The 25,087-nt window shown below is 34.8% G+C and overlaps 4 protein-coding genes across 14 annotated transcripts; 2 read left to right on the top strand and 2 right to left on the bottom strand.

The window, feature by feature from the left end:
* The first annotated feature begins 1,763 nt into the window (after positions 1-1,763).
* On the top strand, positions 1,764-5,728 carry LOC109124688 (uncharacterized). Of its 4 annotated transcripts, none has more exons than XM_087460753.1 (11): positions 1,764-2,070; positions 2,873-3,045; positions 3,166-3,250; positions 3,364-3,421; positions 3,539-3,647; positions 3,757-3,904; positions 4,007-4,058; positions 4,141-4,287; positions 4,367-4,466; positions 4,733-4,859; positions 5,132-5,728. In XM_087460753.1, exons 2-11 carry the CDS (start codon positions 3,042-3,044, stop codon positions 5,589-5,591), a joined length of 1,290 nt encoding a protein of 429 aa, XP_087316879.1. In that variant the 5' UTR covers positions 1,764-2,070; positions 2,873-3,041; the 3' UTR covers positions 5,592-5,728. The 4 variants fall into 4 exon arrangements, with proteins under 4 accessions (XP_087316879.1, XP_087316883.1, XP_087316882.1 ...); XM_087460756.1 differs by having other exon boundaries at positions 1,797-2,070; positions 2,873-3,050; XM_087460751.1 differs by lacking the exons at positions 1,764-2,070; positions 2,873-3,045 and having other exon boundaries at positions 3,068-3,250.
* Positions 5,697-16,001, bottom strand: LOC104773269 (ABC transporter C family member 13-like). The gene is made up of 28 exons (XM_087512208.1): positions 15,960-16,001; positions 12,021-12,272; positions 11,879-11,948; positions 11,744-11,804; positions 11,560-11,647; positions 11,154-11,272; positions 10,961-11,058; positions 10,815-10,881; positions 10,571-10,688; positions 10,361-10,477; positions 10,187-10,267; positions 9,882-10,100; positions 9,660-9,761; positions 9,493-9,560; positions 9,253-9,384; positions 9,018-9,165; positions 8,610-8,869; positions 8,366-8,522; positions 8,107-8,282; positions 7,914-8,025; positions 7,771-7,824; positions 7,520-7,642; positions 7,320-7,418; positions 7,061-7,153; positions 6,879-6,989; positions 6,627-6,788; positions 6,348-6,535; positions 5,697-6,265 (listed from the first exon to the last, which is right to left on the bottom strand). The coding sequence occupies exons 1-28, from the start codon at positions 15,999-16,001 to the stop codon at positions 5,830-5,832; spliced, it is 3,753 nt and encodes a 1,250-aa protein (XP_087368334.1). The 3' UTR covers positions 5,697-5,829.
* A 1,549-nt stretch (positions 16,002-17,550) lies between these two features.
* LOC104773264 (ATPase 6, plasma membrane-type-like) lies at positions 17,551-21,710 on the top strand. Its single transcript, XM_087460746.1, has 9 exons — positions 17,551-17,776; positions 17,894-18,565; positions 18,643-18,969; positions 19,059-19,713; positions 19,791-20,305; positions 20,383-20,556; positions 20,645-20,827; positions 20,918-21,093; positions 21,181-21,710. The coding sequence occupies exons 1-9, from the start codon at positions 17,726-17,728 to the stop codon at positions 21,275-21,277; spliced, it is 2,850 nt and encodes a 949-aa protein (XP_087316872.1). The 5' UTR covers positions 17,551-17,725; the 3' UTR covers positions 21,278-21,710.
* Positions 21,711-21,857: 147 nt separating this feature from the next.
* LOC104773263 (uncharacterized) lies at positions 21,858-25,022 on the bottom strand. Of its 8 annotated transcripts, none has more exons than XR_015563403.1 (8): positions 24,803-25,022; positions 23,579-23,684; positions 23,410-23,480; positions 23,195-23,258; positions 22,850-22,965; positions 22,662-22,763; positions 22,401-22,496; positions 21,858-22,230 (listed from the first exon to the last, which is right to left on the bottom strand). XR_015563403.1 is itself a non-coding variant. In XM_010497841.3 (8 exons), exons 2-8 carry the CDS (start codon positions 23,660-23,662, stop codon positions 22,054-22,056), a joined length of 714 nt encoding a protein of 237 aa, XP_010496143.1. In that variant the 5' UTR covers positions 23,663-23,684; positions 24,803-24,890; the 3' UTR covers positions 21,858-22,053. The 8 variants fall into 8 exon arrangements, 2 of the variants coding, with proteins under 2 accessions (XP_010496143.1, XP_087316885.1); XR_015563419.1 differs by having other exon boundaries at positions 22,401-22,547; positions 24,803-24,977; XR_015563425.1 differs by having other exon boundaries at positions 22,401-22,547; positions 23,579-23,679; positions 24,803-24,975.
* Positions 25,023-25,087: the final 65 nt, after the last annotated feature.

The raw sequence follows: 25,087 nt of genomic DNA, 5'->3' as shown, positions 1-25,087 counted from the left end.
ACGTCGGGTACCCGATTTCAAGAAATCCTAATCCCATTAGGGTATTTTAAAATTTTGGATACGGATTCGGGTCTGTTTTTCCGGATCGGGTACAGGTCGGATTTTTCGGGTTCGGATATTTTGCTCTGGCCTAATATGATTAATATTATTAATATTATTTATTTTTATTTAAAACGAAATATTATTGAAAACAAAATATATTTTTTGTAATCTCAAATCACTCTTAATAAATATTAACTTTTACACATGTCAAAATCTCATATTGATATAAACTTGACACATGTTGAAGTCTTGTTAATGGCTAACTTTAAAACCCTAGATTGAAGTAATAAAAATTTTAACCAATGTTTTTGGCTATTGTTGTTGAATTTGGATTACATACTGTGAATATAATACTATAACTAGGTATTATAGTACCCGATTTCAATAAATTCTAGACTCATTCGGTATTTTAAAATTTCGAATACGGATTCGGGTCGAGTTTTTCGGATCGGGTTCGGGTCGGATTTTTCGGGTCGGATATTTTGCCCACGCCTAATAGGATTAATCTTATTAATCTTATTTAAAACGAAATATTTTTTTTTGTAATCTCAAATCAATCTTAATAAATATTAATTTTTACACATGTCAAAATCTCAGATTGATATAAACTTGACACATGTCAAAATCTTGTTAATGGCTAACTTTAAAACCCAAGATTGAAGTAATAAAATGTTTAACCAATGTTTTTGGCTATTGTTGTTGAATATGGATTACATATTGTGAATATAATACTATAACTAGGTTTTCTCCCGCGGTACATCGCAGGACTAAATTATAAATTATTGTAATTTAAAAAATAACTTTTAAGATATTTAGTTTTCAAATTGTCAATTAATTAACTTTTATCTAATTAATTTGTAATTTTGTTTAGAATGTTTTTTCTTCTTCTTATTTTTTATACAATTTAGAACTTAATTACATTATATTTGTTATTAGATAGAATATAAAATTTTAAAACACTTACTTTTTTTCTATAATTAAACAGAGTGTATATTTTTATGTGTATACAATTTTTTATTTTTTTTGAATATTACGAAGTATGTGTAATATTTTGTAGTTCATATACTAAATAAATTATAAGTTAATTTTCCAAACTATGACTACAAATCTATAGTATATGAAATAAACACGTAGTTATTTTTTTAATTATAAACTAATAGTTTTAATGTTGGTTCTATAGTCCAAACCCGCCATGCTAGGCGGATCACGCAATATGTTTAAAGATTTTTAATCTGCAAAAACTCATATAAAATTCACTTTTTATCAAATCAATTTTTAAAATTTTCTACTTGGGTTCATGGGTTTATATCTAGGGGTAAACTTCTTCATTCACCTCCTTATAAAATAAGGAAATAAAATCTATATACATTTGCAATTATGTTTGATACCTTTTGAAATACTTAGTTTCTATAAAAAAAATGAATATAAGTTAATTTATTTATTAAATTAATTATTTAATGTTAATGACATTCTCCTAAAGTACCAACTTTAGGATTTACTTTATAAATGTCTCAAAAAAATGTATATATATATATATATATTTGGATTATTGGTTAATTTAGAGAAATCAATTGGTTAATGCTGAGAAACCAATTGGTTAATGCTGAGAAGTCTGTGGCTGCACGTACACCAGTGGTTAAAAGTCAAACCGGTTTCTCTGAATCAACTAATAACTGTACCGATCCAAACCAAATTTGTTGGGTTACATTACACGGTGTAATATCAGACGACATAGGACAAACTTACTTTGCTTTGAGGACCTAGAAAAAAACAACACAATTTCGATACCTATCTCTGTACATCCGAAATTTCTGTGACTCCTGGCAACCACCGAACTTTGCACCTTCGAACGAACTCCAACAGTCAAGCATACACATATTTGATATAGCTTGCTAAGAATCGTCTCTGAATCAAAATTTTCTTTTTTCTATCTCGGTTCTTCTCTTCTTCTCTCTAGCCGCCAGAGACGATTCGCTGGTTCTCATTCTCGCTGGTTTCACAATCTCTTCAACCTCAAATTGGCTTTCAGTAAGATTCAATCTATTTTTCCCTTTATCAATTTAGATTTTAGACTGTTTGCTGAAAGTGAGCAAGGCATCATATTGTCATGGTTTCATTATTCTTGCTAGCTCCATAGTTTGTAAAACTCAGTTGCTTCCTTATGTATCAATTAGTGGCTTTATAATTGAGATTTGAGATGATATTGCAATTTGGAGTTATATTCTCTTAAAGGTTTCGGTCATATCAAATTTGCAATATGTATTTGATTATTCTTTAGCTCATAATGAATAAGTGATTGTGATGTTTATGTCGACTTCTTCTTTTTTTCTCTGTTTGGTGTTCGTTCGATGTATATGAATCATATTTATAACATCAGTGTCTCGCTTATAATTGCATTAGCTAGTTTTAATATGATGATGATGTAACATCAGTGTCTCGCTTCCAAACATTAACGTTGATGCAGTATGGATTACAAAATTTGATTGCAATTTTACTTTGATCTCATATTTGTATTACAAAAATTGATTGTATTTTACGTTGATGCAGTATGGATTTGCAGTCATTAGAAAGAATTGCAATACTAAATACTGAAAATGATTACATGGAGATGGAGATGAATGATTTCTTTTGGATATTGATAATAAACAGATTATGATTTTTTTTTATTTGAAGTAAATTTGAGTTTTGAATTTCTAGAACTGTTTTACATAACATGAGTTTTGGATATTGATGAGTTTTTGAATTTTTAGAACTTTTGGATTTGAGTTTTAATATTAATTTTACAGGGCTTTTTTTATACTCAAGATTTTAAAGGGCTTAATGTATACAGGGCCAGGACTGAACCGGGCTTAAAAACCCTTTTTAACATCCCTAATTACACCCGTTGTCCAAAAAAAAAAAAAAAAAAAATATCCCTAATTACACCCCAACTGAATTACGAAAAAGACCGACTATCCAAACCGAACTGAATCGTTTGAAGTTGAACAAAGCTCGCAGGCATGGGTAAGGTTTGTTTAAGTATGGTAAAATAACTGTTTGAACGGCCATTAGTACCAAAGGCATTGTCGTGTAACACAATGACCAATGCTGTTTTTCACACTTTTTCTCTCTCGGTCTGGCCAGGCTTCTCTGAGTTTCCCCGTTGTTTCGCCTCTTCTTCTTATTCTTATTCGGCGTCTCTTTCTATTCCCAGCCGTCCTCCTCTTAGGTTAACTCTGCTCTTTTTCTCACACCTTTCTCTCCTTTCGCATTGTAACTTTTTAGGTTTTTTTTTTTTTTTTTTTTTTTTTTTTTTTTTTTTTTTAATTTTATTCAATTAAGGTACGCCGTGCTTGGTGCGGGTTTTGCTGGAATCTCTGTTGCGTGGCACCTGCTTAAGGTTACAATTTCATTTTGTGATTGTGATTGTGTTGAGAGAAATCTGCTTCGGGATTTAACATTTTGGCGAATCATTAACAATTTTTTTTTGTTTTTTTTTTGTTTTTTTTTTCTGCAGGAGTGTCCACAGGAGCTGAGAATAAGTGTTGATGTATATGATGAAATTGGCATCGGAGGTGGAGCTTCTGGAGTCTCTGGAGGGCTACTCCACCCTTATTCCCCTAAAGGTAGATCAAGTTGCCCCCTTTTTGTGATTGACCGTTCTCTGAGATTTAGTCGGAAGAGGTTATACTTTACTGTAATGTTTAGTTTCATAGAGGTTTTTACTTCATGCAGGCAAGCTACTTTGGCATGGTGCTGAGTGTTGGAGAGAATGTTTAGAGCTCTTAAATGTTGCCGAGACAGCGGCTTCTTCTCCCTGTTACCCATATGCTGAGAAGGGAGACTCTAATAAGAGTTTCGGAAATTTTTTGGTTCGAAGAAGGTATACACACTCTCTCAATAAAACACTTGATTTTTTCCTGAGGATATGGGTTTTTGTAATAAGTAAAACTCAAGACTGACGAAGTTCTTCTTCTTGCTGCAGGGGAATCTTGAGACCAGCAACAAATGCCAAGACTTTAGATTTAATGAGTGATGTAAGTTTGAACTTGACTTAGATACTCTAGAGATATTTTAAACTAAACCCGTAGTTTTACTGTTTATTACTTCTGCCATTAGAATGCTCGAAACTGCCTTGCTAGCTGTGTAGTAGAGACTATTGACAAAGATGGTGCACAAAATCTTGTCCCCAATCTATGCCTGCCTTTGAACTGTGCCTTCTATTTTCCAGAAGCTATGAATGTTAATCCGCAGCGATATCTCCAGGTTAACAGACATAAAACAACACATTTTGAATTTTTTATATGTATGTTAGCAACAAAGCTTTTACCGACCCCTTCTGCAGGCACTCTTTCTAGCATGCCAGAACTCAGCGGAGGCATCACTTGGAAGGAAAAACGTAACTTTGGTGAAAAAATATATAGATGATGTGTTCGAACTTGAAGGTGAGTGATGTGATTTTCTTAGGTTTCACATCATTTGAACTAGATTCTTATATTTTGGGTTAACTCTTGCACTCGCATAAGCTTTGTGGAAACATCCTTTAAAACTGATGTGATAAAACTTGGTTGTAGATAAAAATCTGGTCTGAAAGCATCATATGAGTCTATGAGCATTTAAGAGTAGATAGCTATTAACATTCCAAGAGAAGAGTATCCACGCCTTTTCTCTTTGGTTCTCATTACAGCTTTGTTGTTGTTGTTATGTGTAGGAGAATATGATTCAGTAGTAATATGTCTTGGATCCAAGATAGACTTTCTTCCAGGGCTTATTGGAAAGCTACCTTTAAGGACTTGCCGAGGTGTCATTACTCATTTGCAGTTACCCGAGAGTGCCAGGTTTTTCTTCTTTCTGCTCAATACCTCTAAACATATAGAGACCTTGACCCCATAAAATTGGCCATTCCTAGTATTTTCTTTCAATACTGCTATTTCATTTCCCCAATACTAAATTTTACATCCTCATTCTATATTACACTTCTGGTAGGACTGAGGTTTTTGTTAAGTGTGGGACCCTTCATTTAACATAAAGTGTTGATGTACTCGCATTGCTACGTCTAGCCCAGCAACATGTTTTATTGGTTAGTTTACTTTAAAATTCTCTATTGCAGGGGTTACCCTGATGGTGGACCTTCGATCTTGTCAGATGCATGGCTCGCAGTTCAGGGATCTCGTAATCTACACATGGGATCCACGTGGGAGTGGCAATCAAGAAATTATTCATCGGATGTCACAGCAGAGGAAGCTTCAAGAGCTCTCGACGAGCTTCTTCCGAAGGCGAGTGCAGTTTATCCAGACATAGAGAAGTGGAGATTTGCGGGAGCAAGGGCAGGGTTGAGAGCAATGCCGCCTGTCACAAGCCGTGGGTCACTGCCGCTCTTGGGATGTGTAGATAAGCTCATAGGTGGTCCAGCAGGTGAGTCTAGCAAATTCTGGGTATTTGCAGGGCTCGGATCAAGGGGACTACTCTATCATGCTTGGCTTGGGAAACTCTTGGCTAACGCTGTTTTAAGTTGCAAAGAAGAACAAATCCCTTGTGAACTAACTTGTTGGAAGAAAAACAAACAATAACAATTGCGAAATGTGTAGGAATCTATCTTCTTTCTTTGTGATTAGAGAAGTCCAAGAAGAGTCATTTATGATGAAATACTGAGCATATAAATGACACTCAAACAAGGCTGCTAAAGCTGAAACCAGTTTTTGTTTAATTTTCTTTCAAGTACAGCGGTACTTAAGTTGTTAGATCATCAAATCATGAAGACATATTTATATAGCAAAGATCAGAGAAGTAACAAATTCTAACAACATCTCACTTAGAAGCTCTGACAAAGCTTGAGAAAGTTGAGGAGTCATCTTGCATAAGATGTTGTGGGTTTCCTTGTTCAACCAGGATTCCGCGATGAAGAATAAGGATGCTATCCAAATCAAGAACAGTTGAAATGCGGTGAGCAATGGTGATGACGGTTACGCCTTTGCATTCGCTCGATATTGTGCTCTGCAATAGGGAAGCTGTGTGAACATCAATGTTGGCAGTGCATTCATCAAGGCATAGGATCTTTGATGACTTGAGTAGAGCACGTGCAAGGCACAGGAGCTGTCTCTGCCCGACAGAAAAGGAACATCCAGATTCCTTTAAATTAGAATCTAACCCTCCTGCACTTTCTACCTCTGCCTTGACTTTACACTTGTCTAGGATCTCCCATATTCTCCAATCCTCACTCAACCCAAGAGGATCAAGGTTATTCCTGTGAGAAGCACAACATTTTTATCATGGAAACTGCAAAAGCAATAATTGAATATGAAAATGAGTAAAAGAGTAGTTGTAACCTCAGTGATCCTTGAAACAGAAAAGGGCTCTGAGGAACAACAGCGAAGCGAGAACGAAGCTCTCTAATTGGAAGATGGTGTATGTTAATTCCATCCACCATTATCTCTCCACTACAAACAGGGGTAAGCCGGACAAGGGCATTCAAGATGGAAGATTTTCCAGCTCCAGTTCTTCCAATTACTCCTACCTGATCAACCAACAAAATTTGTTCTTACATGAGACAGAAAAAAAAAAAAAACAGTCTGTTTATAGATTGCTTGGCTTGGCGATACATGTACCTGCATCCCTCCTTGGATTGTAAAAGAAATGTGATTGAGTGCTGGAGGCAGAGTTGAGATGTATCTCATCGTCACATTGTGAAACTCAACCAACCCTTGAACCGGCCACTTACCGCTGAGAGATTGGCGACCGGAAACTTCTTCTTGAGGCACATCCATATACTATTTCATACAGGCGAGAGAGCATGGTTCGTTCATGTATTATTATTAGTAACACTACTAGGCATATGGAAGTTACTTAATAAGAATTACCTGGAGAACCCTTTCAACAGAAACCATTTCCTTTTCTGTTTCGGTGAAACTTGTTAAAAAGCTACCTAACAAAGAAACCAGTGGAGCTGCATATGAGAGCGCTAATCCCACCTGTGATTCAAATCATACATTACATTTTAGTGCTTTCACTTTATAAATTTATGAAAACTTCAATTCCTTACCAATCCAGGTGTACCAAAACTGATTGGAAACTTTCCCCGGGAGCCGATAACAGCCATTACGGCGACAAAAAAGACAATCATTGCTCCTAACAACTGCACCAGTTTACTCAACTAATCAGCACCTTGTAGAGATTAATTCCATACTCATTTCTTGCAGAGCACATTTCATGAAACAAACATTGTTAAAAGATATTTGAAAACGGTCTTAAACTCCCAACGGAAACCTACACAACATTAGGAAAGATGTATTCGTATGTACCTGCAGACGCAAGGAGAGCCACAAGCTTACAATTATCTCTGAGTAAGAAGTCCGCTGGTATAACGTCAAGTGCTCCATAAACCTAGCGATGAAATGGTCCTGTCATGCATAATCTAACTAGCATTAAAGCAGAGAAGCACAACCGGACATTCATTTCAATCATAGCAACAAATTCTTTTTTAAAGCAGAACCTAAACTACCTCAGACTTAAAAGCTCTGATAGTTGATGACCCATCAAGTGTCTCCGTGAAAGATGCGTATATTGGTGATCGTGAAACACTGTCCAACCTTCGTAGTTCTCTTGATGTTGACCTGTAGAAGAACTGAAACAATTTTCACTTAGTAGAAACTTACACCTCCTCTTTCTTCACTTAAGAAAAAAAACCAATATAATATCAGAATGGCTATATAATCAGATTAGCTAATAATATATTAAAAGAGGCTAAAGTACCTGAAGCTTGCTGTATATATACCAAAATGGTAGAAGCAGAAGCAGGAACAGAACCTGTATACATATTTTACACTGATGTAACTCCTTTCCACCAAAACAAAAGAATGATACCTAAAAACAAGAGAGAATAGTTTGGGAAAAACCTGAACATAAGACAATACTAAAATAATCCCTAACAAGCCAACAAAATTTGCTAGAAGAATGTTGAGAATAAACGGAAGAGAGTCATCAATCGTATATAGATCAGATGAAAACCTGAACAGAGGAACCAAAAATTGGGATTAAGACGAAGAACAAGACGCATGATCCAAATTGTTTTCTAATCTTGTATCTAACCTGTTTAGTATTCTTCCACTTGGTGTTTGATCAAAGAACTGTGTAGGTGCATTTATAAGGTTACTGATTAATGCATTATGAACACGCACTGCTGCTTTTAATCCTCCAAATGCAAACGAGAATGCCCTCACCAAGGTTAACATAGAGTTGATAATGCAAAAGATACAGAGAACCATCTGCACGATTGGTAGTGACTTTAAACTCAATAACACAAAGGATAGAGTTACGTTTCATGGGATTTTACAGAGAATTTTAATACCAAATAAAACGAGGTTGAGTAATGTGATACTCCTCTTCCTGCCTTGTTAACCCAATAACATAACCACAAATCATTCCCATTACGGGAAGCTTGCATCAAAACAGCTGAAACCAATATTACAATTGTAATGAACCAACCAGAAAACACAGCATAGCTCCTGCAAAAACAGTTAAGTCAATCACTTACTTATACATAATCAAAAAAAAAAAAAAAAAGAACACGGTTAAGCAAATATTTTCTTTACCTATAAACCTTTACTTCAACTCGGCCCTCTTTTCTTTCCTCCAATTTGACAATATTTGCAGCTTCACTAATTTCATCAACATCGTCTTTCTTGATAGAAAGAGGTTCTTTTCGTTTGGTAAAGTGATTTGGTGATGACATATCAAAGTCATTGGTTAAAGAAACTGTTGGAGAGATGGATTTAGGCATATCGGTAACAGGTCCTGACCATTTCACTTTTCCTTTGTCCATCACAACCACAATATCTGCACAAGATATCGCCTGTCGTAGTAAAAAGAGCTCGACGGTATGAGAAAACAAATTTAATTAGGTGTCATCATATTAAGTACATCTGCAGGAGGGTTATCAAAGAAACTGACAAATACATTGAATCGTGATATATTTTCAATTGTAAAGAGAGATTCGAAACCTGCAAGTTGTGAGTGCACATAACGCGAGTCTTTTTGTTCAACAGAGGACCCATAAGTGCTCTTTGCAATATCCAACAGCCTACTTGTGAATCCACTGCACTCAATACATCATCAAGCAGATACATGTCTGAACTACGATAAATAGCCCTGTTGATTATGCACACACAAAATCATCAGAAACACAACACTTGATCAATGGATGGTGAAAGAGCATGATATATAAAGAAATCAAACCTGGCCAAAGCAAGCCGAGCTCTCTGCCCTCCAGATAAGTTTACTCCTTTATCGCCTATACATGCCATGTCACCTCCAGCCATAAGTGAAATATCCACATCTAGTGCACAAGCACTCAGTGTGTCGAAATACCTAGTTTAAACAGGAAGATTAACTTTGCGTATATATACATTCGATTGTAAAACAGAACATTTTGAGTAGAAGTGCATAAAATGTGTGGCTCAAGCAAATTTACTAGACCTTTTGGAGTCAAAAAGCTTCCAAAATAAGATATTTTCGCGTAGTGTTCCAGATAAAATCCATGGGACCTTACAGAAAAGTGAGGTCAATGTAAGACTTCGTCATAATTGAAAGTTGAAACCAAAAAGAAAAAGAAGCATAGAACCTTTGTTTATCAGTTTACAAACCTGTGGTACGTATGCCACAGACCCATTTAATAGAATTGATCCATGAACACACTGCATTTCCCCTAATAGTGAATTCAACAAAGATGTTTTACCTGAACCAACCTGAAAAAATAGTTAAAGAATGATACTATAAATAGTTAATCATAATTCAATCAGATGACTGATACTACAAATAAACAAAAGGGATAATAAGATTAATAAAGATGGGGATGATTGCTATACCTCACCGATAACTGCAACGAAGGATCCCTTTGGCACTCTTAGGCTTACATGTTTTATTGTCAAGTTATAATCCTCTTCTACGTTACCTGACCAAGTACAAGATGCATCTTCCACAAACACAGATAAGTCTTCAGAGGTCAAACCAGAGTCTATTGAAAATACTTTTCTATGCTCCAAACAACACAAGAACTTGGTCACACGCCTGGTGGATATAAATGCCTGTAACAAGGGAACAAATTATATATATAACTGAAAATAAAATGGTTGATAAAATGCTACTCAACATGACTGAAACACAAGCTTACATCAATGAGCCCATTGATGACCCATGGAAATGAGTTTAATGGAGAGATTAAGCTATTAAACAGTGCAAAACAAGTAAAAACCTGGAAAAAAATAAAAAAAAGTATCAGGAGTGTCAACAAGTGTTTTAACAAATTTGAAGCAGAAGATATCATAGAAAAAGATTCAATAAGTACCGTTGCTGCATCAAGTTGATGACCCATCAGAGCATAGAGACCAAAAGTGGAAAGAGAAAAAAGAGTTGGTGTTGTCGCCCAAAAGAAAACACACCAAGCATCTAAATACTTCCGAGTCTAGAAAAGCCAAACGAAAAAAATAACTGTTAATACAAAGCACTTACTATTAGGACCGTTTACATAGCAAAAGGAGGAATACGGAAACATAACCGCTAAGTGAGTCACTTCGGTGGCTCTTGTTTCCTTCAACCAATTAGCAAACCAGTTATCCCACCCATACATTTTAAGTGTGCGGATGTTTGTTAGGAGCTCTCCTGTTTTTCTAATCCTGACGGATAACAAAACCTTTTACAATGTAAGAAATCACAACTCAAATACCCCATAGGATCACACTGAAGAAACTTTCTAGCGACAGAACTAAACTTTTGGCCTTGAATATTATATATCCTCATACCTCTCATCTTTAAGCTTCATCATTTTCTCTGTTGCAGATGCAATCAGCACAGATATCCATTTATTGACTGAAAAAAAAGGAAAAGAACAATGTATATGAGAAATGTGGGCACTCCATATATTAGGAAATGTGATGTAAGCTCGTACCTGGAATCAACAAGATTGTGACTGCAAGTCCAGACAGAAAAGCAAAGTTGACTTGGGTATACAAAAAATACAAAGCTATCCCAATTTGCAAAGGCAGGCTGAGACAAATATATCGAATGAGAATGAAAGAGTGGATATTCTATCGATCATCAATAAGGAAACAAATTCATTATTCACAGGCAGATGTTGTTACCTCCACATGTCATGCAAACTGTTGCACAAGTTAACAATGCGGTCAGCATCTACCGACATAAATGTTTGAATCTCGCCCTCAGAAAATCCTGACCGGTTCGCTGTGTTCACCAACAAACACTGCATATATACAATATAATCTCTCAATCAAAACATCCTTGACCAAAGAACCAAAAGTGTTTGATACGTCGAGTTACTAGCTATCGTATCAAACCCCTTAAAAGGTGAAGTCATGGCTAAGATGTTTAGATATCCTGAATCGAATACTCACTAAAGCAAAGTAAAAGGTTCCAAAACATACTGTATATATACAAACGTCTTGTTTGATAAATAGTTCACTATCAAGATATTTAAGGAACCAAGTACCACTAATCACAATACAAGTTTTCTCTTTTCACATGTTTTACCTTCCTGTAGATAACACTCATTATACTAGATCTTAGCTTCAGTTTAAGCTTTGAAAGACGAAACGTATATTGTGTATCAAGAAAGGACCTACAAGACAAAAAAAAGAAAGCATATATCAGAAGTGCCTATAAATATTTCTACACATTTGAGTTGAATAAAAGTTATGTCTAGGAATGTATTTACTTAAAGATAGATGTGAGGCCCAAGGAGATAGCGAGGGTGTAGCCAAGAGAACTTTCTGAACCTGTTCAGTTAGAAACAGTGTCATTGATTCCAGACGTAAACATATTTACTAAAATCTTTAAGAAGAATGGAGACCTTTTTCTAGATACTTGATAAGTCTGTTGAGAAATAAGGGGCCTGCAAAGCCAATGCAATCATTGAACACCTGCAAAAGTTTATATTTTTCAGTAGCAAATATATAGTAAGATTACAAGAAAGTGAAAATAAGCAAATGTACCTTCAACAGTCCAAGGCGAAGATATGGCCATCCATATACACCAGAAATAGACCAAAATAGTGATGGGTTTGAGCCATTATTGCACTCTTGAAGTTGCCAGCATCTTAATAAATTCTCACAACATGTAAAAGGATCCATATCAGGTGGGAGTGGAAGTAGATTTTCAAATTCTAGCTGCTTCTCTGAGCCATGTCTCATTATTGAATCGATGTACGCAAAAGTGAACAAATCCCACCAGCTTCTAGTTTTCTCCTTCAAAAAATGAATAGATCTGTTGGTTTAACTATTCTTTAAAACAAGTACTAATTAGTTAGATGGAAAAGAGATGCCGTACAATGCAACTCAGCATATATAACTATTCTTTAAAACAAGTACTAATTAGTTAGATGGAAAACGGATGACCAATCAAAATATAAGAATTAATACAACTCAGCATATTCATCCAATAATAATAAAAAAAAAAAATTCTCTATTCCAGGTGTACACATCTGAAAAATAAGAGAACTTTAGTCATTTAAAAGCTCTCCAACGCATAAACAGTTTTGTTTTTATATAAAGTTTGAAAAAACGTTTAATCAAGTTACTTCTCGATTTTATGAAATAGTTATGTTGGATGATAGCAATTCAAACTTCTCCAAAAAGATAGAAAAATAAATCTATCAGTAAATTTCTACAAAATTATCAATTGGATTGTAAATTTGTGATTTTTCTAATTACAAGTTTACGTATGAGAAAAAAAATACTTTTGTGCAAATAATATAAAGAAAATGGCTCCATTGGTGCTGCTGCTTTCAAGCAAAACACATATATCCCTTAATTCTATTGTTGTTTTTTTATTTGTTAGAAATTGGCTACAAGAAATTTTTAAATTCGTTACGACCTTTTTTATCATGAATATTATGTATAGAATCGGAGGAAAACTCTATTGTTGATTTTGGGAAAAACCTTTGTTGTGTTTTGGTTGATTAACTCAAATAATCTGAAAATTTTCTCAAGTATATTCGGCTCGGCAAGTTACGTTTAAGGCTGTCACCTTAGAAATACTATGATAGTATGATCTATGTGATTTTTGTTTCCATCTTATGTGTATATATACTTATATGGTTTCTTTTATGTGTCTCTGATTTGATTTGATGGTTTTAGAACTTTTGATGAGTTGAGGGAACTTGATATTTTCTTCATTAAGGGACACAAAGTTCTTTAAACATATTGGTTACTTATTATTTGTAATCTAACATCATTTTAGTAGTTTATTTTATTCTAAATAACAATCTGCACTATATGCAGAGTAAAATAATTTTACTGTAATTTTTATATACAAAATCTATAATATTTATCTGTAAAATTATTATTTGGGATCTAAATTTTATTTGTGTAGTATATATTTTTCAGTTTTATTTGAATATATAAAATTCTTGTATAATAATAATTTAACATATGGAAATTATTATAATTTGAATTTTATATTATCTCACCAAATGAATCAAGAGTTCTTAAAATTTGATGAAAATGTAAGTAAGTGATACAACTAATTTATAAAGAAAAAACAAAAGAATTATATTTTGGGTGTAAGTGATACAATTATGTTATAAAGAAAATAAGATAATTAAATTTTGGGTGTCATTTAAAAAAAATACAATGGTATGTAAATAGAAATACTATGAAAAATTGAGGACAAATAAATAAATTATTTCTCGAGCTTTGTAAGCGCAACAAGTAATTGGAGGATAATCTTTCTTGTTTTTATGAGAAAGCTTATACATATAAGGGATATGAACCAAACTAGAGTAATCTCAAGCGTGATTGGAGGATAAACTCTCTTTGCGAACCAAACTTTCTTGTTTTAACTTTTGCTTGTGATAACAAAGGTTCCTTATCTCTCAAGATTTATATATAAGAATACCAACGACAAATTAAACAATGTTTAAGATCGAAAACCAAATGTTTTAAATTAAAGAAAACTAAATCATCTATAACTTTTAAAATAACTTTGAAGTTTAACATAATCCTTATAAACGTTGTATAGAGTTTAATGTAAGTATAGTATTTAAGTAAATAACACAAAACCAAACTAAAGTAAAAAAATACGTTATATTTACTTTGACATACGTGGATTTGTTATATAAAAGAATAGGTAATTTACAAAAGGAAACAACAAATAATAACGTAAGAACAACACAAACTATATAAACTTAGATGATTAAATTTGTAAACAACAAAAAAATACACCACAAAATAAAAGTACACTAATAGATCTCCCATAACAAGTAATAGGAGAAAAAAGCATAGCATATAGTAGAGTTAAGCCAATTATACGATTAAATTTATCTGACTTAAATGTAAATGATTGTAATAACAAATACAACAGAGTTAAAAACCAATGTAGGGTTTTTTTTTTCAGTACATATCTATATCTTAGCATTGTGTATATTCAAAACTATTAGTTAACAGATTTCATCTAAATGCATATATTACAGTCTAAAATTTGGATGTAGCTCATATGTATGCATTTAAGGTCCATAAATTGCTAACAAAAGTTTTATTTTTAATGGAAGGGTTTTTGATTGGGAATCAAAAAATTAATTAGACATGTGACAAATACTTATTTGCCACATGTCAAGCTCGTGAAAGATATAGAAGGAAACCTTCTTTATTATATAAGATGGTGTTAATTATCGTATTTTAACAGCCTATAAGACTATCAAAACTATTTCGGTGAATCCGGATCAGGGTCCTTCTTTGGATTGGTGGTGTTTTAACGGCGATGCACATACTTTATTGTTGGGTGCTAGAGGTTTTCAGCAAAGTCCTTCCTTGCTTCACACAAAGTTGGAGGCTTTGCTTTGGGCCATGGAGTGTCTCCTTGCAATCAGAGTTATTTTTCAGAGCTTCGAGACGGACAGTGCAAAACTAGTAGCGATGATTCAAGCTCCTGAGGACTAGCCCGCCTTCTCTAACATCCTAGACGATTTCCACATGCTACGTCCAGCCTTCCCTCTCTTCTCCTTTTCCAAGATCCCTCGCTCATCAAATATGAGGGCGGACTTTCTTGTTTGGTCGTTTAGATCTTTACTTTTTAGCAGTTTACTTTGTCAACTTTTTTTCTCTGGTTTGGGCTACCAACCTTCGAGTTCTTTTCTAAATAATGTTTGGTTCATAAAAAAATTATATATATCAAAACTTAATGATGCATATTTAGAAATTTAAAACCTAATGAAAATTTTAGTTATTTTTATACTACAACGCTATAGTTTGAAAAAACAACATAACAATTATTTTATAGACATAAACTCTAGGAGAAAATTCAGTTAAACAACATATACTAATATATTAACCTATATATATATATATATATTTTTTTAAAATTCTATGATATTAATGGAACCATATATACATAGAGATTCAAAAAATCTTAACTTATTATCTTAAAAGCCGAAAATACCTCATTTATTTTTTATGGACGTTTAATTCATCATCTTTTTTTGTTGGAAGAAAAATACACTATTTATATATATATATGGTTTTAAACTATTTCATTTTTTTCTTGTTAAAGGATTTGTACATGAAATTTAACCGTCGTTATAAGCAATAAACAGGTTAGATTTTAACTCCATGTGTTTAATAAATATATACAATATCAATATACAAAGTTACAATTATATTGGCGTAGTCCAGTGGTAAGTGTGTTTAAATCTCTCTTATAAAACATTCCAAAACTTGTTTTTTTGTCATCAATGATGACTCTACAAGGCCTGATCGATAGTCAATACCTACTAGTCGGGGTAACGCAACTTATTAGAGTCGAACTCCAGTGAGATCGGTCGTAGAGGTGGTGCTGTAACCACTTGACTAAAGATACTTCCCGTTCCAAAACTTTTTTCCCCTTGGTTTTACAGTTTTTTAATAAATGGCATAAGTGTAACTATTCATCATCTTCACCTGTAATTCATCATCTCCCATCATCTTCATCATCTTCATCATCTTCACCTGTAATTCTAATCTCCCATAAAAAAGTTTGGTCAGCTTCTTTCTTTTTCAAACGGGAAAAAAGCCAAAAATTACCTCATCTAGTTTTTATTTGGACGTTTAATACCTGGTCTTTTTTGTTTGGAAGAATAATATCCTGATTATTAAATACGTGTCATTTAATACCTCAAGAATTAAATGTTGTCATTTTCTTACTAACGATTTCTTAACAAAAAATAATTCCAGTTTTACCCCTATTTATTTCTATTATTTATTAATTTATAAATAACATTAAATTAATTTTTTAATTTTTGCATAAAAATGTAATTGTTAATATTTCATTTTACCACTATTTTATTTCTTTTATCAAAACAAATTTCTTTTTTATTTCTTTAATTATTTTTAATATTACATTTTATTAAAATAGAAAAACTCAAATAAATTAATCAGAAGAATAACTATGATTGTTCAAAACCATTATCAACTTTTTTTTTTCGAATCTTTATTGACTTTGTTTTGTCCATTCAACGAAATCTCAATGCAATTCCCAAACATTAACCAGCTGCAAGATTCTGAATTTTTGAAACCCAAATCAGAATTGATTTGTGAAGCTCTATGAATCTTTGAATTGATTTGTGAAGCATCGGTGATGGAGATAGCCCCATCGTCGCCACACTGTTGCTTCGATCAGATTTGAGCGATTTCGGCTGGACCGACGACAAAATCAAAGGCTCGTTGGTCGGATCCAACAGAATAAAAAGATAGATGAGTGAGGGAATAAACATGTAAGAAAGAAACAGATTGGTCGAGATAAAGGGATTGATAGCCTCTCGTCGTTTTTCTTCTCCCACACAATTTCAGTCTTAGGGTTTATGTATATTTGGGAATTTGGACATTAATCAGAACGGGATTTGGTATTGTTTGATAATTATTGGATTTGTTTTTATTATTCACGAAACATTGAGAAATCTTAAAACTTTTTTTAAAATAAAATTGGAATATAAATATTTTTTGAATTAAAATAAATAAATAGTGATATAATGAAATATTAATAACAATTATATTTGTTTACTTAAACACATTAAATTAATTTAATGTTATTTATAAATTAATAAATAATAGAAATGAATAGGGGTAAAACTGGAATTTATTTTTTGTTAGAAATCGTAAGTAGGAAAATGACAACATTTAATTCTTGAGGTATTAAATGACACGTATTTAATAATCTGGGTATTATTCTTCCAACCAAAAAAGATTAGGTATTAAACGTCCAAATAAAAAGTAGATGAGGTATTTTTTGGCTTTTTTCCCTTTTTCAAACTTATAATGTGTTAAATATTAGTGAATGCTAGTTTTCTATTTGTAGAAATGCAAGTAATCTGTTTTCTCCTATTCTTTTATTTTAAAGTGAGAAAAGCAAACTAAAAAAAAAACCAAATATGGAAAGCAAAAGAAAAGGCATTAAAACAGTTCAAAACACACACACGCATTGTCAAAACTCCTCAGTTTAAGGTCTGCCACAAACTATGAAATACATACAAGCCACTTGTCTAAGTGTATATATACCAGTTCTTTGTCCTAACATCAAATCACAAAACTAAAGAAAAATCCCAGTTCTTATAGCTTTTACTCTTCTTGTTCTTTAAGACACTTGACAAGAGAATAAGGAGAGTTTTACTTTTCTATCTAAAGAAGTCGTGCTTCGTGAAAACTGTTGTTTCTCATCATTGTGATTCATCATGGCTGCTGATATCTCATGGGAAGAAATAAAGAAGGAGAACGTTGATCTTGTTAGTGTTTGTTGTTATTTGTTAATATACCATTTATCTTATTATTGTTTCAACATTAAAACACAATTAAATTGTTATTAGAAAGCATTAAACCATGAATGTACGTACGTATTACAGGAGAAAATTCCGGTGGACGAAGTGTTCCAACAGCTAAAATGTTCACGGGAAGGTCTGTCATCAGAGGAAGGAAGAAACAGACTCCAAATATTTGGGGCAAACAAACTAGAAGAGAAGGAAGAAAACAAATTTCTAAAGTTTTTGGGGTTTATGTGGAACCCTCTTTCATGGGTGATGGAAGCGGCGGCAATCATGGCAATTGTGCTGGCAAACGGTGGTGGAAGGCCACCGGATTGGCAAGACTTTGTTGGTATCACGTGTTTGCTCATCATAAACTCGACCATCAGTTTTATTGAGGAGAACAATGCCGGTAATGCAGCAGCGGCTCTCATGGCCAATCTTGCACCTAAAACAAAGGTATTAAGAGATGGGAGATGGGGAGAGCAAGAGGCTGCGATTCTAGTTCCAGGTGACTTAATCAGCATCAAGTTGGGTGATATTGTTCCAGCAGATGCTCGTCTTCTTGAAGGTGATCCTCTTAAGATCGACCAATCTGCTCTTACCGGTGAATCTCTGCCAGCCACTAAACACCCGGGGGATGAGGTCTTCTCTGGCTCCACTTGCAAACAAGGTGAGATCGAGGCTGTTGTCATTGCCACTGGAGTGCATACCTTCTTTGGGAAGGCAGCTCACCTTGTTGACAGTACTAACAATGTTGGACACTTTCAAAAGGTATTATATGGCCGCCTCTAACTAATTTTCCTTGCGGTGCAAGCGATCATTTCTAATATGGCCTCTAAATGTTTCAGGTCCTAACCGCCATCGGTAATTTCTGTATCTGTTCAATCGGAATAGGAATGTTGATTGAGGTAATTATAATGTATCCGATCCAGCATCGCAAGTATAGAGATGGAATCGACAATCTTCTTGTGCTTCTCATCGGAGGAATCCCAATTGCGATGCCCACTGTGTTGTCCGTGACAATGGCTATTGGATCACATAGGTTGTCTCAACAAGGTGCCATCACCAAAAGAATGACCGCCATCGAAGAAATGGCTGGTATGGATGTTCTTTGCAGCGACAAAACCGGGACTCTAACTCTTAACAAACTTACAGTTGACAAGAATTTAATTGAGGTTTGAGGACGAATCTTTTCATTATTTATTTATTTATATTTTTTTTTGGAATATTAATTAAAATATTGTGGTTTCTTGTGTTTCATCAGGTATTCCCCAAAGACGCAGACAAGGACACTGTGATACTACTTTCAGCTAGGGCTTCAAGAATAGAGAATCAAGATGCCATCGATACTTCCATTGTTAACATGTTGGGTGATCCAAAAGAGGCAAGAGCTGGAATAACTGAAGTGCATTTCTTGCCCTTCAATCCGGTAGAAAAGCGAACCGCGATCACTTACATTGATAGCAATGGAGAGTGGCATAGATGCAGCAAAGGTGCTCCCGAGCAGATAATTGAACTCTGTGATCTCAAAGGAGAGACAAAGAGACGAGCACATGAGATCATTGACAAGTTTGCTGAGCGTGGCCTCCGTTCACTCGGGGTTGCACGGCAGACGGTTCCCGACAAGGACAAAGAGAGTGCAGGAACACCGTGGGAGTTTGTTGGTCTTTTGCCACTCTTTGACCCTCCAAGACATGACAGTGCAGAGACCATTAGACGAGCTCTTGATCTTGGTGTGAATGTTAAAATGATTACTGGAGACCAATTGGCTATTGGTAAAGAGACTGGTCGTAGGCTTGGAATGGGAACAAACATGTATCCTTCCTCTTCTTTACTTGAAAACAAAGATGACACCACGGGCGGAGTTCCTGTCGATGAGCTCATTGAGAAGGCTGATGGATTCGCTGGAGTCTTTCCTGGTATAGTAATCAACCTCAAATTTCACTTTTCCTTTGATCTCACTAATCAAATTCTAAAATTTTCTGATCTTGCGTAGAGCACAAGTATGAGATTGTAAGGAAACTCCAAGAAAGGAAACATATTGTAGGTATGACCGGGGATGGTGTCAACGATGCTCCAGCACTGAAAAAGGCAGATATCGGTATAGCAGTGGATGATGCAACTGATGCCGCAAGAAGCGCCTCAGATATAGTCCTGACAGAGCCAGGTCTTAGTGTCATAGTCAGCGCTGTGCTCACTAGTCGAGCTATCTTTCAAAGAATGAAGAACTACACAATCTATGCAGTCTCCATTACCATCCGTATAGTCCTAGGCTTCATGCTTGTGGCTCTTATTTGGGAGTTTGACTTTTCTCCATTCATGGTCCTCATTATTGCAATCCTAAATGACGGTACCATCATGACCATTTCCAAGGATAGAGTCAAGCCTTCCCCAATTCCTGACTCATGGAAACTTAAGGAGATCTTTGCTACTGGAGTTGTTCTTGGGACGTACATGGCTCTCGTTACCGTTGTCTTCTTCTGGCTAGCTCATGACACCACCTTCTTCCCGGTACTAGATACAACACTACTACAATTTACTTAATTATTATAATCTATATAAATTCATCTTGGTGTTGGTGTGTGTAGGATAAATTTGGAGTAAGGTCATTACAAGGCAAAAACGAGGAGTTAATAGCAGTTTTGTATTTGCAAGTCAGTATAATTAGTCAGGCTCTCATCTTTGTCACTCGATCAAGGAGCTGGTCCTTTGTGGAACGCCCTGGACTTCTTCTTCTTATTGCTTTCTTTGTTGCCCAACTGGTATGTCATGTGTATTCACACATACACATTTCTGATATCTCTCTCTCGACTAATTTTTTTTCTTTTTCTTTTCTTCTCACTATAACAGATTGCAACCTTAATAGCTACTTATGCACATTGGGAATTCGCGAGAATCAAAGGCTGCGGATGGGGATGGTGTGGAGTCATTTGGATTTACAGTATCGTCACATACATTCCGCTTGATATCCTCAAGTTTATCACCCGCTATACCCTTAGTGGCAAAGCTTGGAACAACATGATTGAAAATAGGGTATGTGTGAGTTAAATCTTGATTCTTGATTCGTATATGTATATATATAAATATTGACATTGTATTTAATTTTGCCCCTTGTAATCGAAGACCGCATTCACAACCAAGAAAGACTACGGTAGGGGAGAGAGAGAGGCCCAATGGGCTCTAGCTCAACGTACGCTTCACGGGCTTAAACCACCAGAGTCAATGTTCGAAGACACGGCAACCTACACCGAGCTCTCTGAGATCGCTGAACAGGCTAAGAAACGTGCAGAAGTTGCTAGGTACGTAAAAATGATCACTCGAATGATCCACACGTAAACATATTTTACAAGATTGGTGAAAAATGTGTTTTGTTGTGGTGCATGCAGGCTACGAGAAGTGCACACTCTGAAAGGCCACGTTGAGTCGGTAGTGAAGCTCAAGGGTCTTGACATCGACAATCTTAACCAACACTACACCGTCTAAGCCAAACTACAACGACATTCAATTATTCGACTCGGAACACATACATGATGACGATCTAAGCAATAAAGTTGGAGAAGATGAAATCTTAAAGATAAAAAAGAAGAAAAAAAAAAAGAAAATTCCGATCTGGATTCTCCTTCGGTTTCAATTTCGTTTTCTTGGTAAAAACATGATATAATCAGTGGAACGCTTCATAACTTGCGAAAAAAAAAGCAAAAAAGAATAAGACGAGGATGGTAGGCTGGATGAATGAGATGGAATAAAGGAAAGAGAAGAGACATCGTCATGTGATGATACACTCGTATTCATTAATTATTAGTAAAACCATATTTGTTTCTATTTGTTATTGTTATAAGCTTTTTTATTTATGTTCCTTTTTCTTAATATAAGAAACTAAATTTGATAATGATTGGAATAATTTTTCTTCAAGAAACTTTTTTTTTTGATTCGGCGAGTTTAATTGGTACTAGATTATGATTCTGCATCCTACCAAAACAAGAGTATGATTCATGCTATTATAGTATAATTTTTGAAAGTCGCATACTTTGATTCATCACTATCTTTCTTCATCATGGACTCATACAAGAAAACCGGTCAAATTACAATTTCTCACGGAACAAAAAATCGTAAACCAAGAATCGCTTTATCTTAACAAAGTAGCTTTCACATATCCAACTCTAAACTTATACAGCACCTTAAATTTAACAAAACAGTTGACTGAAATGTAGTTTTTCAAAATTTGTTACTAAAACTTGGTTTACATTCTGAATAATTTTCTATGTGACTCGGATCAACAGGACAACCATTATGAACACACATGTCATGGCGAAGATCAAGAGCCACTGGAAGCAACTTGTCTTCGAGCTTTGTGAATAAATCTTTGTGGCTCTTGTGGTTGTGTGTCCTGTGCTCGCTAAGCTTTGCTCAATGGCCTCCTCGGTACAGTCAAGTATCTTTTGTTAATGAATCCACAACCAAAGAGAGAACGAACAAATGTTAGGACCAATGAAGCCAGTTAAAAAAACATATGAACCAAAATATAGATTCTTCTCTTATCCCATTGATGTTGATAGTATGCAATGTCAGATAATGGGGTACCGTAAGGAAGTGGTTAACATGTCACCTTTTCTGTACTTTGTAGAGATTGGCTTATCGCTTGACTTCTCTCCTTGAGTTGTCTTGCAAGTCCCACCATTTCATCGGTTAGATCCTCTTGAAGCTTTATGTCATTAAACGAATCGCCGACGAGAACATGAAGTGGCAAATTCAACTTGAATTCAAAAGAGTACAGCTTTACTCATAGCGAAAACTTTCGTTCTAACAAGGAAAGTACATAGACTGATCATATTAAGTTCATAAGTTTCTAGTTCATAGATGAATATACCTGTGCTTGTCAATGTGCGCTTGAGCTGCAGAGTCTAGTTTTATTGGTTTTGATGTATCAGCATCAGCGGAATCATAGCATTGCTCCTTGGACCTTGTAGACCTGCATCAATCTAGGAAGCTGGTAAGAAATAAAGGCCCAAAGAATTTACAAGTTGATAAGGCATGTGAATCAAGTATTAATCTTACACTATTCTTCTTCTCAGCTGTGGCGAAGTGGGGCTTGGAGTATCGTCTTCTAACTTTGGAGAGCTTTCGTTGGTAAAGCCCTTTGCAAAAGGCTCATGAGGTACCTCTGCGTCGGGCTGTAAATTTAGGGGAAATAATTTGATACTAGTTGCAGGAACAAACCAAACTGTGGATTCCTAAAACTAAACTCATGGGGAAGAAAGAAAGAAAGAAACATGAAACAATTCCTCAAGACCAAATGCATCATAATAGCAAGAGCATAAATGTATATTAACACACGTTACTCTCCTAAAGTCTTAGCTCTAGAAATAGAAAAGAACAGCTAATCCTGTTTAGATGACTTACGAATTGAGCAGCTATTGCTTCAATCTTTTCATAGTATTCATTCACCTTATTAGCCTTTGTAACACTGGACAACAAGAGATCAAAGGAGAAGTTAAGCAATTCAATTCGAATATCTTATACACATAATCCTAGAAAGAGATTAATAATAGCTCTTGTCGACATAAGAATTCCAAAGCAGAAATCTTTTAATCAAATCAAAAGAGTTAAGTAACCACCTGGGAAGGCCTTGAGGTGTCGTCTTCTCTAGGGAGAGTTGTTCTAATAGTTCCCTCAAAGTAGCAACATACTGTTACACATGTTACATACAATACACATGAACATCAAAATAATTTACCTCTAAGCTTCAAGGAAGAAGAGGAAGAAGAAGATCCAAAAGGAACATACATGCAAAAGCTTTGACTGATTTTGCTGATTAGGTGCAACGGAAAGTAATCTCCGCAAACTGATCTCTGTTTTGCTCATTCCCATCTTCAAAAATAAAATATCTGATCTGACAACAGCAATTTTATAATCAAAATACTCAGATCCAAGCAAAGAGACGAAAAAAAAAACAGATTGAATCAAAGAAACCAGCTCCAGAATCTAAGGTCAATCACGATTTTGGAATCCAATTGAATCTCTGATTTCACCAAAATCAACCATCTCAGATTGAGCAATACTGAATTTAGGAAACTGAAACAGACCTTGTCACAATAGGATCACAATTCCATTACGATACTATCACATTCCATCATTCAAGTTCAACCAAAACAAAATAATTCTATAAATAGGATTTGGCTTTTATCATTGGTGGAATTCAAGAACACAACACCTACCCTCTAATGTAAAAAGGACACAACGACTTCCTTTTGCTCCTAGTGAAAAAAACTTTGACTTTAGGCACGAGGTAGTTATATCTAATGAATCCAAAAAATAACTATTCCAACCATTATATGAACGTGAGAAAGTGGTGGCCTTAACAAGGCAGATAGAGTCCTTTGGTTTTGTCACAAAGAAGAATTTTAGTTATGGAAAAAGAAATTCAGAAGCATAAGGAGATGCTTGAGGAATCACACAAGTGTCGGGTCTATACAAAGAGCATAAGAACATGATGAACATTAAAACAAACACAAGTAATCTAACAACTAACGAGCAATCCAGTTTCCTATACAATTGCTGAAAACTTGACATACACCACCAAACATGATGATCACCGGCAAATGAAAAAGAAAACAGAAGATTACTTACTTGTAGAACAACCCAAATCAGTCACTATAATATTTTGTTTAACAACCCAAATCAAGAGAACGAGCCACATAGATACACAAACACTGAGGGTAACAGTTTTAAGATATCAAAAACCCAGAAAAAAAAACAAAACCCAAAAATCAAAACCCAGAGTCAATTTGTTTCTAAGATATCAAAACCCAGAAAAAACTTCAAAACCCAAAAATCACGATAGCTGCAGCGATTCAATCCGTAACACCTGAAACCCACTTCGAGATTTAAATGACTAAAGGAGAAACCAAATCAATAATCAAACCCATGAGACAGAGAGACCGAGAGAGAGACAAAGACACCAAGACAGACGGAGAGAGGGAGAGAGAGAGTACGAGAGAAGAAACAAACCTGAACTCAGGCGAAGATGAGAAGAGCAAACCAGCTGCTGGTTCACGCCGGCGAAGATCCGATCCAAGTTCTATTTTTCTCCTCAGGGTGACGGTGGCTTGCTATAGCAGAAGACAAATCACGAAGTATGTGACTATGTTTTAATGTTTTTTTTTTTTTATGAGATTCAAATTGTGAAGTTATATTTAAAAATTAAGTAATGTTATAATACTTGGTAGATAAAATGTTAATCTTATTTTTGCCACATATTTATTTTACTTAGAATATTTTCCCTCATAAAGTACT

Source organism: Camelina sativa, chromosome 1, assembly GCF_030686135.1.
Source record: "Camelina sativa cultivar CO46 ecotype springtype chromosome 1, ASM3068613v1".
Lineage (NCBI taxonomy): Eukaryota > Viridiplantae > Streptophyta > Magnoliopsida > Brassicales > Brassicaceae > Camelina > Camelina sativa.
This window is presented reverse-complemented; position numbering and strand designations above follow the sequence as displayed.